The sequence below is a fragment of the Macrobrachium rosenbergii genome, chromosome 44 (genome assembly GCF_040412425.1).
Source record: "Macrobrachium rosenbergii isolate ZJJX-2024 chromosome 44, ASM4041242v1, whole genome shotgun sequence".
NCBI classification, from domain to species: Eukaryota; Metazoa; Arthropoda; class Malacostraca; order Decapoda; family Palaemonidae; genus Macrobrachium; species Macrobrachium rosenbergii.
This window is the reverse complement of record NC_089784.1, coordinates 28,380,435-28,396,073: the sequence shown is the minus strand read 5'-3', so window position 1 is coordinate 28,396,073 and position 15,639 is coordinate 28,380,435. Positions and strand designations below refer to the sequence as shown.

General features: G+C 38.0%; 1 protein-coding gene across 2 annotated transcripts; it reads right to left on the bottom strand.

Annotated features, from left to right (window-relative positions):
• Window positions 1–3,493: 3,493 nt before the first annotated feature.
• On the bottom strand, window positions 3,494–14,349 carry LOC136829464 (RNA-binding protein squid-like). 2 transcript variants are annotated; one of them, XM_067088169.1, is made up of 6 exons: window positions 13,918–14,349; window positions 9,281–9,321; window positions 8,083–8,210; window positions 7,503–7,956; window positions 5,740–5,838; window positions 3,494–4,298 (listed from the first exon to the last, which is right to left on the bottom strand). In XM_067088169.1, the coding sequence occupies exons 1-6, from the start codon at window positions 14,085–14,087 to the stop codon at window positions 4,231–4,233; spliced, it is 960 nt and encodes a 319-aa protein (XP_066944270.1). In that variant the 5' UTR covers window positions 14,088–14,349; the 3' UTR covers window positions 3,494–4,230. The 2 variants fall into 2 exon arrangements, with proteins under 2 accessions (XP_066944270.1, XP_066944269.1); XM_067088168.1 differs by having other exon boundaries at window positions 4,037–4,311; window positions 5,742–5,838.
• Between the last annotated feature and the right edge of the window lie 1,290 nt (window positions 14,350–15,639).

Genomic DNA, 15,639 nt, shown 5'->3' with positions numbered 1-15,639 from the left:
CAAATATAAAAACGCCAACTACAGTAGACTCAAGAGTTGATCTGTTATTTTTATATACATTGTTCCATATCGCCTGCTACCTACTGAAGATGATGAGTTTAAGAAACAATAGCATATCACTGATAGGAACAGGCAAATTTTAGCTAGTTGCAGCGTGTGCTGAAACCCACCATTTTTCAACAGTTTACCTGTTTTGGAATAAAAACTTGAAATGTAAAAATATATGTTAAATCTAACTGGGAATGGTGATGGACTGATTGAAATCAAAGTGATTTATCAAATTTAGAGCACTTCCAGCTATTCAGAAGGAATAAGATCGGAACTGGAATAAAGAATTTAGGCCAAAGGACAAGCGCTGGGACCTATAAGGTCATCAGTGCTGAAAGGGAAATTGACAGTAAGAAGGTCTGAAAGGTGTAATGGGAGGAAAACCTCGCAGTTTCACTATGAAACAACTGTTAGAGATGGTGAAAGTCAGATGGAAGAAAGAGAATATGAATGGAGGCACAGTAAAAGGAATGGAAGAGACTGCACTTTGGGGCCGAAGGGACGCTGTAATAATGGCAGCAGTGCACCACATCAGGTGCACCGACGGCATTACCCCGCTCCGGAGGCTATTCAGAAAACAAAGGTGATGAAGCACAAGGAGAACCCCAAACGTTGCTCCAAGCTACAGGTGTAGGACAGAAAGGCTGAAAGAAGCCTGAATGGTTGTGAGTGACTAAAACGTAGATGCAGCTTGGGTCCTATTATTTTAAGACCTGGCTCTTTGATGAAAAAGCTCTAGCTGGCGAATTACTCGCCTGAACCTTTATTGTATTACTGCAGGGGCGTCATTTTGGTGGGAGGGGGGGAAGGCCTGGGGAGGGCAACTAGCCCCTCACACCCCCAAGCCCCAAGAAGTATCAGCAGCGGGTTTTCCATTATTCCTACCGAAATTCAAATGTGTCCCCACATTAAGTTATATCTGTCTGTCTATCTACCTATCTGTCTGTCTGTCTACCTATCTATCTATCAATCTGTATTTATCACACAATGTTTGTTTGTACGCCTATTTTGCTGAAATACCTTGCTTATGTGGCTTCAAAAAGCACATAAAAAAAGCCCAAAATAAAAAAAAATCCAGCAGGTTAGGCTCGCTTCACTCGTCAAACCATCTTTGCCCCCACCCCCGGTATTCCTGGTTAATATTATCTCGGAACAGCCAAAGGAACACGGCAAAGAAAAAATGCAAATAGCCTAAACGGTAAGAGGGGGAAAATAACGCAAGGTAATTTCGTATAAAACAGAATAATTTGAAATTAAGAAAATTAAAAAGTATGGCATCAATCCTATAGGAATAGGGATCTTACGAAAAGAACTAAAGCCATTACACTAATCGCGAAATGACCTCAGGCAAGGTTAACTAACCCACTGGGTCTTTTCACCTCCGTTCAACAAACATGATTCAAGAAGGGTTTCACAGCAAAATGTTGAACTATATTTATGAGAGAGAGAGAGAGAGAGAGAGAGAGAGAGAGAGAGAGCATAAATGTCGAACTCATTAAGTGTATAGAACGTACAATTTAGTCCGAAGGCCAAGCGCTGGAACCTATAAGGTCATTCAGCACTGAAAGGAAAATTGAGTAAAAGGTTACAAAGGTGTAACAGGAAAACCTGGCAGTTGCACTATGTAATAATTGTTAGATGAGGGTGGAAAAGAAGAAGGAAGAGAGAGAATATGGATGGAAATACTGTAAAAGGAATGAAAGGGGTTGCAGCTAGGGCCGAAAGGACGCTGCAAAGAACCAGAAGTAATGCCACATTGCACCGTGCCAGGTGCACTGATCAAATTCATTGTTTGATCTTAATGGAATTTAACATCTACCCTTAATTCAGTCTTCATAAAAGCAGTGCCTCTTAATAACAAGTTACAGCCATCATAATTCTAAATCACCAAGCCTCTAGAAAACAATACGTAATAGTAACAACAGCATGAAGGAAGGACCAATACAATTTTTTACATTAATTTTGTTACTTGGCAACAGCCTCACTCGTTACCTTAATCGTCTATAAAATTAAATCTATTAAAATCATGGCCTTAATATACACATACTATTACTGCATCTTCTTTGCCCAGTACTTCCAGTATCTAACAGCTCCTTGCATGAATGATAATTGTACACAGTAACAATAACAATGTTTGACTCCTGGAAACTGAACTACCGGGAAGTTCCGTCATTACACGAAGCAGCATACCTTCTCGAGGCAAATTTGATCCAGTTTGGTTCGTTTTCAACAAATAACAAATGCATCCGTTAACTTGGGAGTTCAAGCTACGTATTAGCAAAGCAACCAGGTCATTGCTTATTTGAGAACACGTTTTTCTTCGTAAATATCAGATACATGAAAGGTAATCCTCAAATTCTCAATAATTGCCACTGGTAGGTTGAGCCCTATTACCTTGAGAAAAAAATGTTTGCATATATTTTTATCTACTGGCAAAATTTTCGGGTCCAGTTATGCCTAATAAATGAATTAGGAAAACCTGTCTAAATTCACCATGCTTGACCTATCGTTTTAGACAGGTTTAATGACCGTGCTATGGTATAACTAGTGGCAATACAATTGCTGGTTTGCAACAGGCTCGCCGTCAGTTAACCTAGACATCATCTAAGATTTTGCAGACAAAGAATCTGCTCCCATTAAAATAATGTTCATAACCTACACAGATGACAACTGCATTACAAAGAACCCTCTGGCACTTAAGATATGCAGATATATTCTCGCTCTAGATCTAAAAATTCTAACACCCGATCATCTACTCTGCCTAACAAGTCGCGATTTACGTAAGCAGTCTAAGTAACATACGACACCCTCAATTATAGGTGTCAAGAGCGAAGGAAAATTTTGGCCAGTCCAGTACTAGTTAAATATTTGATATCATATCGTTTTTTATATAATGTGCTGTTGTACATGCGTGTAGTTCGAGTTACCTATACCGGTAGAAAACATTGTTTACGCCTTTCGTCACCTTAAAAGTTTACCAAGCCTTTGCTCAGTTTCACTCAGAGACCTGTACAGAGTTTAGTTGGTTCATAAAATACTCCAAACTTAGCGAGGATCAAAATACACGTACAAGGGGAACGAATGAATTGGCAGTGTAAACAGTAAACACCAAAGACAAGTCTGCGACATGGGAATACTAACAAAACAAAAAAACAGAGCACTAAAATTATGTCCTTATTTTTCAGTTAACTGGACATTTTAAGAAACTGGATCACGAAATTCTGTCACAATTAAGAAACACACACAACTTTACGAAAAGCTGCTGGCATTATAAGCTATAACATACTGTCTAAACTATAACCAATAGACGTCAGTAGTAATGGAATCTTTCATACGATACAGTAACAAACGTTCATCAGTTTCAAACTGTCTCATTAGATAAATCACTTCATAAAGCCATGTACTTACATTGATTCACCATAGGATGGTAAAATACAAGACAATAATGAAGATACACTTTTATTCTTTTATACAAGTTTCAATAAATCCTTGTACTAGATTCCTATTACATAGGTACTTCAATAAAACAATACTTAATCCTAATTATGTATATTGGTTTAATGTACAAAAAATATAAATCAATGGTATGATGATAAAGAAACACTGGCAGCCATTATAACAATGTGCATAGACAAATTTTGAAGATGGAAACTAAATGGGCCTAAAACTTTTTATGCTGAACATCATGGCAATGTTGGAAAAAATAAAATAAAACAAAGTCATACAAAAAGAAAAATAGGATGGGAGGGAAACACTAGCAGGAACTCTGCGTGCCACTATTATAAAAAGTCCACGACACTCAACCTGTTCCCACGGCTGGCTCGCACACAATTAATTGCCTTTGTTATACCTCCTGTTAGACCAAAACTTCGAAGGCTATTCTTCCACTGGAACAAACCCCTACACATCTCCCGACATTTACAGGTTCATTATAGAAAAAGCATCCCAGGGATGGAAGCCTTCGAATATACTGCCGATGTACTAACCATCAGCAACTGGACCCAAAATGAAAATGATAAAAACACAAAAATGAAAAAAAATCTTCCAGTCTGGCTTGTCACAACGTTCATCGAGGGAACCACGAAACCAGAGGTAGTTGAAGATTTGACGAGGAGGAGTGAGTAGGGTAGGTGCTAGTACATGCCCCCATTCCAGGAAGCACCGTTATAGCTGTATCGTCCTTCAGTACGGTTGGTGCCGCGCTTGCTGACGCCCGTGCTGGCTCTTCCCCCCGCCGTACCCTTGCCCGCCTGGTAAGAGCCAACAATGCCATAAATAATGAGTCTCGGTGAACGACTAAAAGTACAGGTTTGACCCCAGCATGTTAACAAACTGGATTATAAATGAATGGGATGACTCTACTAACTATACACATCACATCGAGAACTAAAAACTAGATTGGGTCAACATGCAGGGATCTATATAAAAGTGTGTCAAATTAGGTCACAAAATAAATTTACTTGAATAAATTTTTTCAAAGTTGTCATGCAAGTGATTGAAAATAAAGTGACTGATTTTCCTACTTTGTAATCTTTTTGTTGTGTAAAGACATCTTAAAAGTAAAAAATATATTAAGCAACTAATAAATGACCCAGCAATATTAACTACAATTACACATGATTGAGTTTCCAATTATCATGAAATAAAAATCAAACTTGAATAAAAGATTAACTTTAGAAAGAGGATACAACAACCTTACACTACTAACATCATCTTATGTTACCTTAAATGTACAAAACACCCACCCAGTTCATTATGGCAGTGATAAAGACAATAAAATTCTCCAAAACATATCAACTGTGCTCCTCAATTACCTCCAATTACTACATTACTAAGAAACAACCTGCACCTTAAACAAAAAAAAATATCAAAAAATAAAAGGCTATCATTCATGGTTAAATATTAATCAAAAAGCACAATATTTTCAAGTTTGATTTCCTGCTCTCCTAGCACAAAAAAAATAAAAACTATGTACTTGTAAAAATGTTTTAAAGAGTCCATTCTGCAATAAAGTATTTCAAAAACAGACTGCTCACCCAACCCAGTATTGCTCTCTCAAGTTGAGAGACTGCATTTCATATAGGTCAAACTAAAAAGCTAGTATGAGCATAAAGCTGCTTCAAATAAGCTTAAGGCAAGCATTCCACCTAAACAAAAAGGGCTTAAAAGGTTTGGTAATATCCTACTTCACTCTTTAAACGAACAAAAATATTAATATAAAAAAACCCTTGCATCAGAATCCATGATACTGTACTACTGATTTAAAACAGATTGGTTGGCTGACTTGACAATGACAAGTATCTCTGATGCTAATGACAAGTAGTACTTATCTGAAATTCTTGAACATGGCAACCCTCGCCTAATTTAGATCCTATGCCTTACAGAAGTGCACAAAAATACACTTACAATAACGCTCCCCCTAAAATGTTAAAAAACTTTCCTAAATTAAAGTCATACAAACATAACCATACCCAGGATACATTTTGTATTTATACTCTGACCTTGTAACTTCTCATTACCACCTACCAACAACTGCATAATAATGATTGTATAGTTTCATTACCACCTACCAACAACTGCATAATAACGATTGTATCATTAAGTCTGAAAATTATGGAAACAAAACTACCCCACAAAAAGATTGTACACATGCACTCAACTGCTGAATACAAACACGAGCCTGATACTTACCATAATTACCAGATCCATAGCCATACCCGTAGTTGTCATAACCATATCCATAATCACCATAACCACCATATCCACCGTAGCCGCCATAATCATAGCCACCTAAAGTAAGTGCAACCATCAGTTGACAAAATACACTAACCTATATTTGAAAGTCACTGTTCAAGTGCATAAGACTACTTGAATATCAGAATATATGTGATTATTGACCAATGAATTCAAAAGAAATATTAGATTCTACATTTACAGGACAATTACATGTAACACTTACTTATCACATCAGCAAACTCCCGTTTTCATTTGAAATGGCTTACTGATATCAAGTAGTTTGACCACACCACTAAGCTAATTCATTTAGCTATACCAGGGGAGGCCCAAAGGATTTGTCTTCCATCAGTTAAAATTTAGACCACTGGTTTTTAAATATCTTGTACTTTGGTTCATTGAAAATGATGGAAAGTTTATCAAATTTCTTGTCAAGTTAGTTTCCACATCTTAGGACACTGGTTGTCAATTACATTTTGGACACCAGAAAATTCAAGTGTTGAATGTTACTTTACATTCCATACATACAGAGATTGTATCACGTGGGCTATTCAAAGTAGTACAGTATTTCAACTTCTTTTATTTTAAAGTTTGCATAGTAAACTAACATCAGTGTCTCTTTCCTGTATCTTACATTGTTCACTAGTATAGCAAGCAAGAGGTAATAACAAAATAACAGTACTCTGCTACCTCTAACCAACAGTGTGAAGAATGGTTTTAACAGGGACAAACTGTTGAGGACATTCTTCCCTTTACAGAGGTAGGCCACCACAGCAGGGCTGATGTGACAATATAAACCAGTACTTGGTTTTTATAGTATCCCTTTGGACCCCCTTGAAATTCTTCCTAATTGTTAGTGCCTGCATGTTTAGAAATTAACTTGTGGCCTAGTTGGACCATAATACTAATAACTGTACATGACAAAAGTTATATTACTATCCTAAGGCAGACCAAGCAATTTATGAACACACTGTCATATTTACACATCTTCCTCACTTAACTCAAAATTAATTAGTCTTAGTAATCTCAAATAATCCTGAGTACCCAACCTCTAATTATGAAACTAGAGATAAAAACCATCAGCCTCTGGTACCAAAAATAATATATAAACAACAGACACATAACAGGATGGTCACTCTACCACCCTGTAATACCAAAGTATCAACTCTAATGAAGACCTAAAATGAGAACCACAATAAGACTTAAATCGTGCATCTAAGAGTGAACTGATTACTCAGACCATTTAAGTCCCTTATGACATTCACAAAAATAGTTCAGGTCAGTTTGCATAGAAAAACTTCAACATTCTTAGTGTTGAGATGTACTTGCTTAGCCATGGTATATTCATGTACACATGCATCAATCGAGTGCACATACAGAAAGGACTGTACTGCCAGATTCTAGTTGGACAAAAAAAGGGCACATAATCTTGATATACTGCAACAAATTCATGGAGACATGGTAAATCCAGTTCATTTGATGAACATCACAAACTAGAACAAGCATTAAGTGGTGGAATCTTTGCAAAATGGAATTATAATGTAAGTGCTGCCACCTTTGCAAAATGAAGTGTTTGAAACCAACAATACAGTTCTAAGGCTTCACAAGTCATCTTTGAAAACTATGCAAAACCTGACTAATATTTACAATGTATTTCAATCTTAAAATACATTTAATTCAAATAAGACCATTCATTTGCAACCAAACAGCTCAAAACTCACCATAGCCACCATATCCACCGTAACCTCCTTGATTGTAACCCCCATAGCCGCCTTGGTTCCAGCCTTGTCCCCATCCTCTGCCACGTCCTCTCATTCCGCCGCGCCCTCTCATGCCTCCACGCATTCCTCCTCGCATCATGGAGTCTGGCTTTGGAGTGGCTTTCTTGACATCTACATCATGACCATTAATGGACTGTTTTGGGGTCTTGAGGAGATCTGTCACTACGGCTTCCTGGTCAAATGTGATGAAGCAGAAACCTTTGCGCTGGTTCTTTTGTTTGTCGAAAGGCATTTCAACTTCGATAATGTTACCAAACTGTCCAAAGAAGGATTTTATGTCGTCGTCTGATAATTCTGGTTTGAGACCACCAACGAAGATTTTACCATGGCGTGCTTTTGCTTTCTTGGGATCTACTTTCTTTCCATTTATAACGTGATCACCGGCATCTATAACCTAAAACAAAACTGTTGTTAGCAAGCTTGAATACACAATTATTGAAGATTACAAGCTTAGAAGGCACTAGTCTCTTAATCATGTGTACAGTCAATATCATAACCATACAATATTAACAAAACTCACCTTATCTACGGCTTCGGATGTGCTAAAAACAATAAACGCAAACCCTCTCGAACGGCCTGTGTTTGGGTCTGTTTTGACATTTATGCTTTCAATATCGCCATATTTTTTGAAATGTTCTCGGAGTTCAGCTGAAATAAATATCAACATCAAAAAGGATACAAAGGGTATTTGGTAAAAAATATTCACTATCACTTCACCACTCTCAAGTAATAAATAGCTTAAACAAGCGTTCCCTGAAAATATTTCTCACACGTATGAGCCAACAGTACCCTTAAACATTTGATTATGATCTTCAGTAATTAAGTATGTCATAAGAAAAATATACCTCCCTAAGCCACCATGTTATCTTCACTGAAGGCCATGGGGTAATGATTCTATTTTATTGAAGGAAATTTTCAAAACCTGTCAATTGCACTAGTTTTTTAAAAGCTAACTGCATTCCTCTTCATTTGTCTCCAAAATTACTTTTCAGTCCCACCACTAGCATAGCAAAGGACTTTGATTATTCCTATTGAGATTTACTACTAAATGAACAGAATTATTCAGAAACCATTTTAAATCTTATGAGAAACTTATAAATAAAAATTCTCTACCAAGAGCTGAAGCATACTGGCTCAATAAGTATACAGAATACATTCTAGTGAACAGTTTATACAAACCTAATTCTACAATGCAAAGAAAACGGCTATCACCAAAGCTACATGAATCAATCAAATGACTTCATTTCTCCAAACAATTTCACTACTGCTAATGAGATATTAAACTCAAATTCTCATAATAAAACCACACCTAACACTAAAGTGCTTGGTTCTGGAAGTACTATACAATGAAATACTCCATGAAACTTACAACAACTGCTTGTTAATATTTTATAAACTTCTACAACAGTATATCTTAAAAACTAAAATTCCACTATACCTAGACTATACTTGTTACCTTGTGTGAAACTGTCTACAGACAGAGGACCATTATACTGGCAACTGTGTATATACATTCCAAGAACTTTCTAACTGCTTCAGGAGTTAAACCTTCCAAAAAGTAGTAAAAAATAGAAATATTTAAAATAAAGCTGACAAAGAGGTTTAACAAGTTGACGGCTTACTATACTGTTTATGGAAGTTACATTATGCTCTGAATTATGTGATCCCCCACCCATTATTCATCCTAAACCTAAGAAATGCATAACAATTACACTTACTTTCTGTCGTTTCCCAACTAAGTCCACCAACAAAGAGTTTCCTGAAATAGAGGACTGGTGTAAGTTCCTTGACAATTGCATTGAAGGGGGAGGGAGAGAGAAAGAAAAGAGTGAATTGACTGAGTGAATGTACTTTACCTTAGGGTGTGAGACACTTACAGCGTGAAGTTTAGGAAGGCAGCAATGCAAATCATTAACCCACTTCAGCAGGACAGACAAGATACTTGGCAATATTACAACTGCCCTGTCCTTAGATATTTTTAACTCTGAAAATAGTCTGGGCAACACAACCACAAATAAAAACGTTAGGGGAATAAAAATTACAACTGTGATGAAAATGCTTCTAGTGCTAATACCGCAAATAAAAAGACATTCGCCTAGAACGACAGTTGACCTTATTAAATTGGAAACAGGGCAGGAGAGGTAACCTTTGCTTAAAAAAGATGTTTGGACCACAAGGAACAAGATAAATACCCTGTCGTCGTCGCCGTGCACTACAAGAGGGCAACATTCTTCCCGAAGTAGCGGCCACCTAGAGAAAAGAGGAGTCTCTTGTTAGTCCATAGGGGTGGAAAGCACCACCACAACCTTCCCTAGAGACGTTACGTTACCTCTTTTACGCTACCTCGTTACGTTACCATTAGGCAATTCAGAGAGAACATACAGCTGGATCAAGACGCAAGGTGCCCATTGGTGCCCGGCTTACGTTATACCTTCATGATGATTTGAAGACAGCAACTGGGCAGCTTTCAGGCAGATTAATTTGACGAGGAGGAAAGTGATTTGCATCCAAAACAAAAGAAAAAGCAAAATTTGGAAATCCTCCTTTCAGAATAAAAAACAAAATACATCTTTGAAGTCACTTTACTTTGTTTAAGAACTATCTGTTTCAAAGTATGTCCATATCAACTCTTCAAAGCAATTCAGTTAATATGAATTCAGCATTTAAAAGACAGCCTTCAAACAAATCAATAACTTCCCAGATGCATAAGGGCTTTAAAATAGTATTATATGCTGAACAGTAAAACAAAATGACCAATAACTACAAATACATAAAAATCACTTTCCCACTTTACCAAAGTGTTTTACTTTACCAACTTTCTTTAATATTCAAATTAGTACTGCATATTTAATAGAAAAGAAAAACTACCAGTAAAACAAAAGGATAAAAATTAAGATTGTTCAGAGGATATACCATTTCATAAATCTAAAGAAATGTATGAATGAGGGTCTTCAAGTTCTTAACCTTAAAAACTAAACCAAAAGGCATTTAATGCACAGTATCATCCCAAAGGCACTTTCACACACGCAATGGTCATTGAATTCAATATGCTGAAGAAATGCACTGAAATCTGGGAAATCCTGAACAAACTTACAGTAAAGGCAAATGTACATCGCTGTTCAACAAAATTTCACATACCTCTACTCTAACAACTTATATTACAAGAAAAGAAGTACAGTAAAGTATACCATTCCCCTGAGGCAAGTTTCACGAGGTGATCAAGGCAGGACTCCAACAGAAATAAACCTAAGTTACAACTTCAAGTGGCTCATTGACCATTGACCTCGACACAAATATCCAGCATTACCTGTCGATATCAATTCAGTAACTTTACACCCTTGGCATTCACCAGCTATGTAAAATAGCCATTCATACAATTTCTCTTACTATAGCAAATGGGAAAAACCTCTGAACATGGACAGTACAGGATATTTAGTAAATTAATGTACACAATAAAAAAGATGTCCTAGCTAAATTGTATAAAGGAGAGTCTAAGCACAGGAGTGAGGGGGACTGACTACTTTACTGAGCGCACCACTGTCAACCATAGCTCATAGGCAACATAATGAAATTTTTCATAGCAGGGGGGACTGACATGCACATTGAAAACGCTTTGCTACCAAGTAACTCCGATTCGTCACATGATCTTACATTTAAAAAATCTTAAGGTTTAAGGAAGACAAAATATTACCACATTTAAGCAACCTAGGACAATCGTACAAAACATTTAAAGACCCATGAAAAAATGCCATCTTGGCTAGCATTTTTACGATTACACGATAGCAAGGAAAACTGCACAAAAACCCTAGGAATACAAACGCAAACACTTCACTCAGAAAAGCAAGATTAATGCAATACATAATTATCAATATATTCTCATGCTAGCCTATTTAAATGAGAAATTCAACCAGATAATGGTTTAGTTTCTTTGTGAATTATGATGGTGGCAGCAAAGGCACACAAAATCAGTAGAGCAAAACTCAAGCTCAATGCTTATCTGTGGCCACTAACCAATGAACTGGATTTCAGTGTCAGTCTGTATCACACGTAGCCAGGAGTATCTCAAAAAATGATGCACCCAGCTACTCAAAGGATTTGGAAATACCAAGGATAGTTTATGACCATGTGTTTCCCACAAAGCATTTAAACGAGTGCAATCATCCAGCACAATAACACGTTCAACCTATAGGCTGTGGCGGGGATCCATATTGACTTTTCATCTGTTATTTGATGCCACTAACCAAGAAAAAAATGAGATGGGTATGAAACCCCTCTGCACTCTCCTGTAGCTAAAAATTTATTAGAGCTTACCCTTGGTTACATCCTACCTAGTTTCAGAACAAAGCATAAAAATTTTTTGTCTACAACCCAATCAATCATAACTGAGTAACAGTTGCATGCCTGTTTAGAATTCTCTGTTGATTATTACAATAGGCTCTCACAGTGATATTAAGCTATTACCAACAGCCTTTGAAAACTTATACTGCATTGAGGCCTTTTTAGAATATCAATTACACTTTGCTGACCACAAAAAAAATTATCCAAAAAATAGATAAGTGATCGTTAATTTCTTACCACATACATGCTCCCTACACAAAGTACATCTGGCACCCCTCAAAAAAGGATATGATTGCTATTGGATGATCACATCTTTTCAAATTTTCATGTATTAGAATGCCTTTACAAAACACATGGTCATTTATAGGTAAAAGGTCTATTATATGTCTACTGCGTACAATCCTAATTTTTGAACTCTAGTTCTTCGTATGGCAGACATAACCTTGGCAACGTGTATGCCATACACAAGGGAAGAGAAGACCTTATGGGCAGGGTATTTGTAACTATTGTGGTACTGTCCTGCAATACTACCAAGGTTTTGTAATGCATGACGTTTAACTTCTAAGTTTGATTTTTCTTTAAAGATAAAACCAGGTTACACCTTGACTTTAAAGCATGGCAAATTTCAACCATCTGTATTGTGCACGTGCAAAACATCTGTTAGTTCTACACAGAAATCAATCAGTGCTCTAACTTGATTCATTACTGAAGCCTACTATAAGGCCCAGCCAGCTGAAGGTAATAAATTTGGTCCACCAGCACGCTTGCACCCAATTTTTTTTTTTTTTTTTTTTGGAGTGCCGAAAACCCATGGCCCTAGGGCAATAGGATAGCTTTAGGCTAACTTGTCATCCTGCATTGCTAGTGAGCAAACAAAGGCTATATGAAAATCAGGAATAACTCCCAACAACCCTTTGGCAAAAAGTGCTACAGGGTATTTTGCATGGAATCAAAATTATATAAAGTAAAATCTGTTATATCAAAGCATTACAAAAATATAACCGGGTAATGATCGGCTTACACGGCTACACCTGGCCCAAGGCAGAATGTCAAAAGTTAACCAGAAATTTTTGCCTAGCTTTGCCTGAGGTAGTACATGTAGGCTGTAGGCACAGTTCCATGGTGTCTTTCAAACCATGAAAAACCCATCAAAAAGGGGATGGCCTATCACATGCACCATTACTGCAATCGGTCAGGACAATGTTGCATACGCAAAGCCAAGCCTACGCTTTCTTGACAACTTTGGACTATCCTTTTTGGGCATAAGTCTGTTAGGCCTACAGCCTACCACTGTATTCTGGCCCTAAATGCTGGTTAGAACCACAAAAGCTGCTGGCATAACGGTTGAGCATGTCTCATTAATATCAATGGGAGCTATGAACGAATGCTACCCGGTAGGGTTAGCCAAGAACCCCTTCGACAGACTATCTGATTTATGAAATCCAGTTTCATCGGGAGACGGCCACCGAACTGACATATCTTGGGTGATGCCCCACCGTACAGTAAAATGAATCGTAAGGTACAAAAAAAAAATTATAATATATATATATATATATATGTATATGTATCGCACGTGTCGAAAACCCCCAACATGTAACGGATGTCAACCGAGCATCGCTATTTACTGCTGGAACGGTACATGAAAAAACTCCTGGCGTCAACTTAAAAACTTAAATAAGTGTTATGAGGAAGGCATAGTAGCAATAAATGTTGTATTAAGAGAAAATAAAACTTAAAAAGCAAAGAGGTGGTACGGTCGGTTTGACGTGGTATATTGATGGGGAGGGGAGGTGTTGGGGGTTGAAGAAAATGGACGCCACTCGAGGCCCATCTGAAGTTACGCCGCCCAATTTATACATTGAAAACGAAAAAGTAAAAGTACATGGAGTGCAATTAAATGGGGAGGAACGGGGGGTTACTACACTGCTAACGAAAGGAAACCAGGATAAGAAAGAAAGAAGTGTTAGGAAGTGAAATAGGAAGAGACGAAAAGCAAGAGAATGACACCATCCAATACCTATCGTCATCCCTGCCGGGTGCGTCCGCCGCGCCGCTGTCTTGGACATCGCTCGCCTTTCCTTCTCCGGAATCCGGTTTTTCGTTGGCGCCTCCTCCTCCGTTTTCTTGAAAGTCGCCACCGCTGTAGTCCTCGGTGAAGTCTTGCTGTTCCATCTCCTGTTCAGCCATTAGGATGAGAAATCCGTTTGAGGGATGAGAGGGAAGGAAAATGAAAAATAATCTAACAACAACGGATGCTATGACCTGCCCTCCCGTAAAGTCAGCGTGGCTGTGGCCGAGCAACACTCACACTCCCGGCCTCTCCTCTCGGTTGACTCACATTTACTCACTGCCCTTCTCCTCCAATCAAAACGCAGTTTGACGCTGCCAGCCAATGGAAACCCTCCTTTACTCTTACTCCCCCTGAACTTATCGTAATTTTCTGACCAATGAATGGAGAGGAACGACTAGCGGGGGAGCCTCTTCTCTGCGCATGCGTACTATTAAGGGACGCTGTGTAGCAGATCACCCGGCGTTTCCTGCTGGAAGCTTATTGATTATTTTCGGCCTTTGCGTATATGCTGGTACTCGAGTCCACACAGCTGCTATATTACAGGACAGCCATGTGCAAAACTATCTGAGCAGTGGTCGAGCTGACAGATTTGCCTGGCTTTTATTTCTAGAACAAAAGCTGGGACTAGCACGGTAAAGTAATGTTTCATGCCAGATGGCAGGGCATTTCTGTTATTGCATTATCTAGACAAGTTCTTTTCTATATAATTGTAATAATTATATATGAGAAATAAAAACTGATAAATTCTTGTAGGAAACTGGAGAAAATATCCATTAATGGTAGCTTTTCTTTGTATGTGAAGGGGAAACTTCACTGATCTTAGACTCATGCATGTCGTATCTACAAGATCATTCTCTTTCTTATCTTTAACACAGTCACACACACAAACAGCTATACGTGTGTGTCTAAATAACCGTACCAGTCTTCGACTTTTGTGTGGTCCTACATGAAAAACAGGAATTTATTGACAACTCTAAAGCCATTCAAGAGAATATAGCTGAATAAAATACAAACACCACGACCGTACTCGTGTCACTCCAGCGTGTTTTGAACAATTGGCTGTTCTTTCATCAAAGGATTTATATCTGACCTTTAAAGCCTTCGTATATTCGTTGGCTTGTTTCAGCTCTTAAGACTGCATTTTTTTCTATGGCTAACCAAAGACATATACTTCATTTCGTTTGCGTACTTATAGGATCCGGTACCAACAGCATAATGTCTAGGGATCTAATGTACGGCGGCATGGCTGCCACCATATGGTAGGCACGCCGGATACTTCTTACCCAGCGTCACTGGCGGCTACTGCTAGCTGTAAATGATTTGGGAAATGTGGGTCACGAGAAAAAACTTACATTTTATTTAAGAGTAGTCGTTCATAGATATTTCTGCAACCGCCATGCAAGTTGGATGAACAGTGAGGAGGTCCACACTAGTTCCCTTATTCCTTTAAGCTCTTCACCACATGGCTCCGTGCTGGCATATATGGAAATTCCTCGTCTGTAACATTTTAGGTATTTATACATCTTCGGAGCGACAGAGAAAGCTGAAATTTATCTATTATTCAGTAGTACTACAAGGATACGGCCACCCCCACCTCTCTCTCTCTCTCTCTCTCTCTCTCTCTCTCTCTCTCTCTCTCTCTCTCTCTCTCTCTCTCTCTCTATGTCC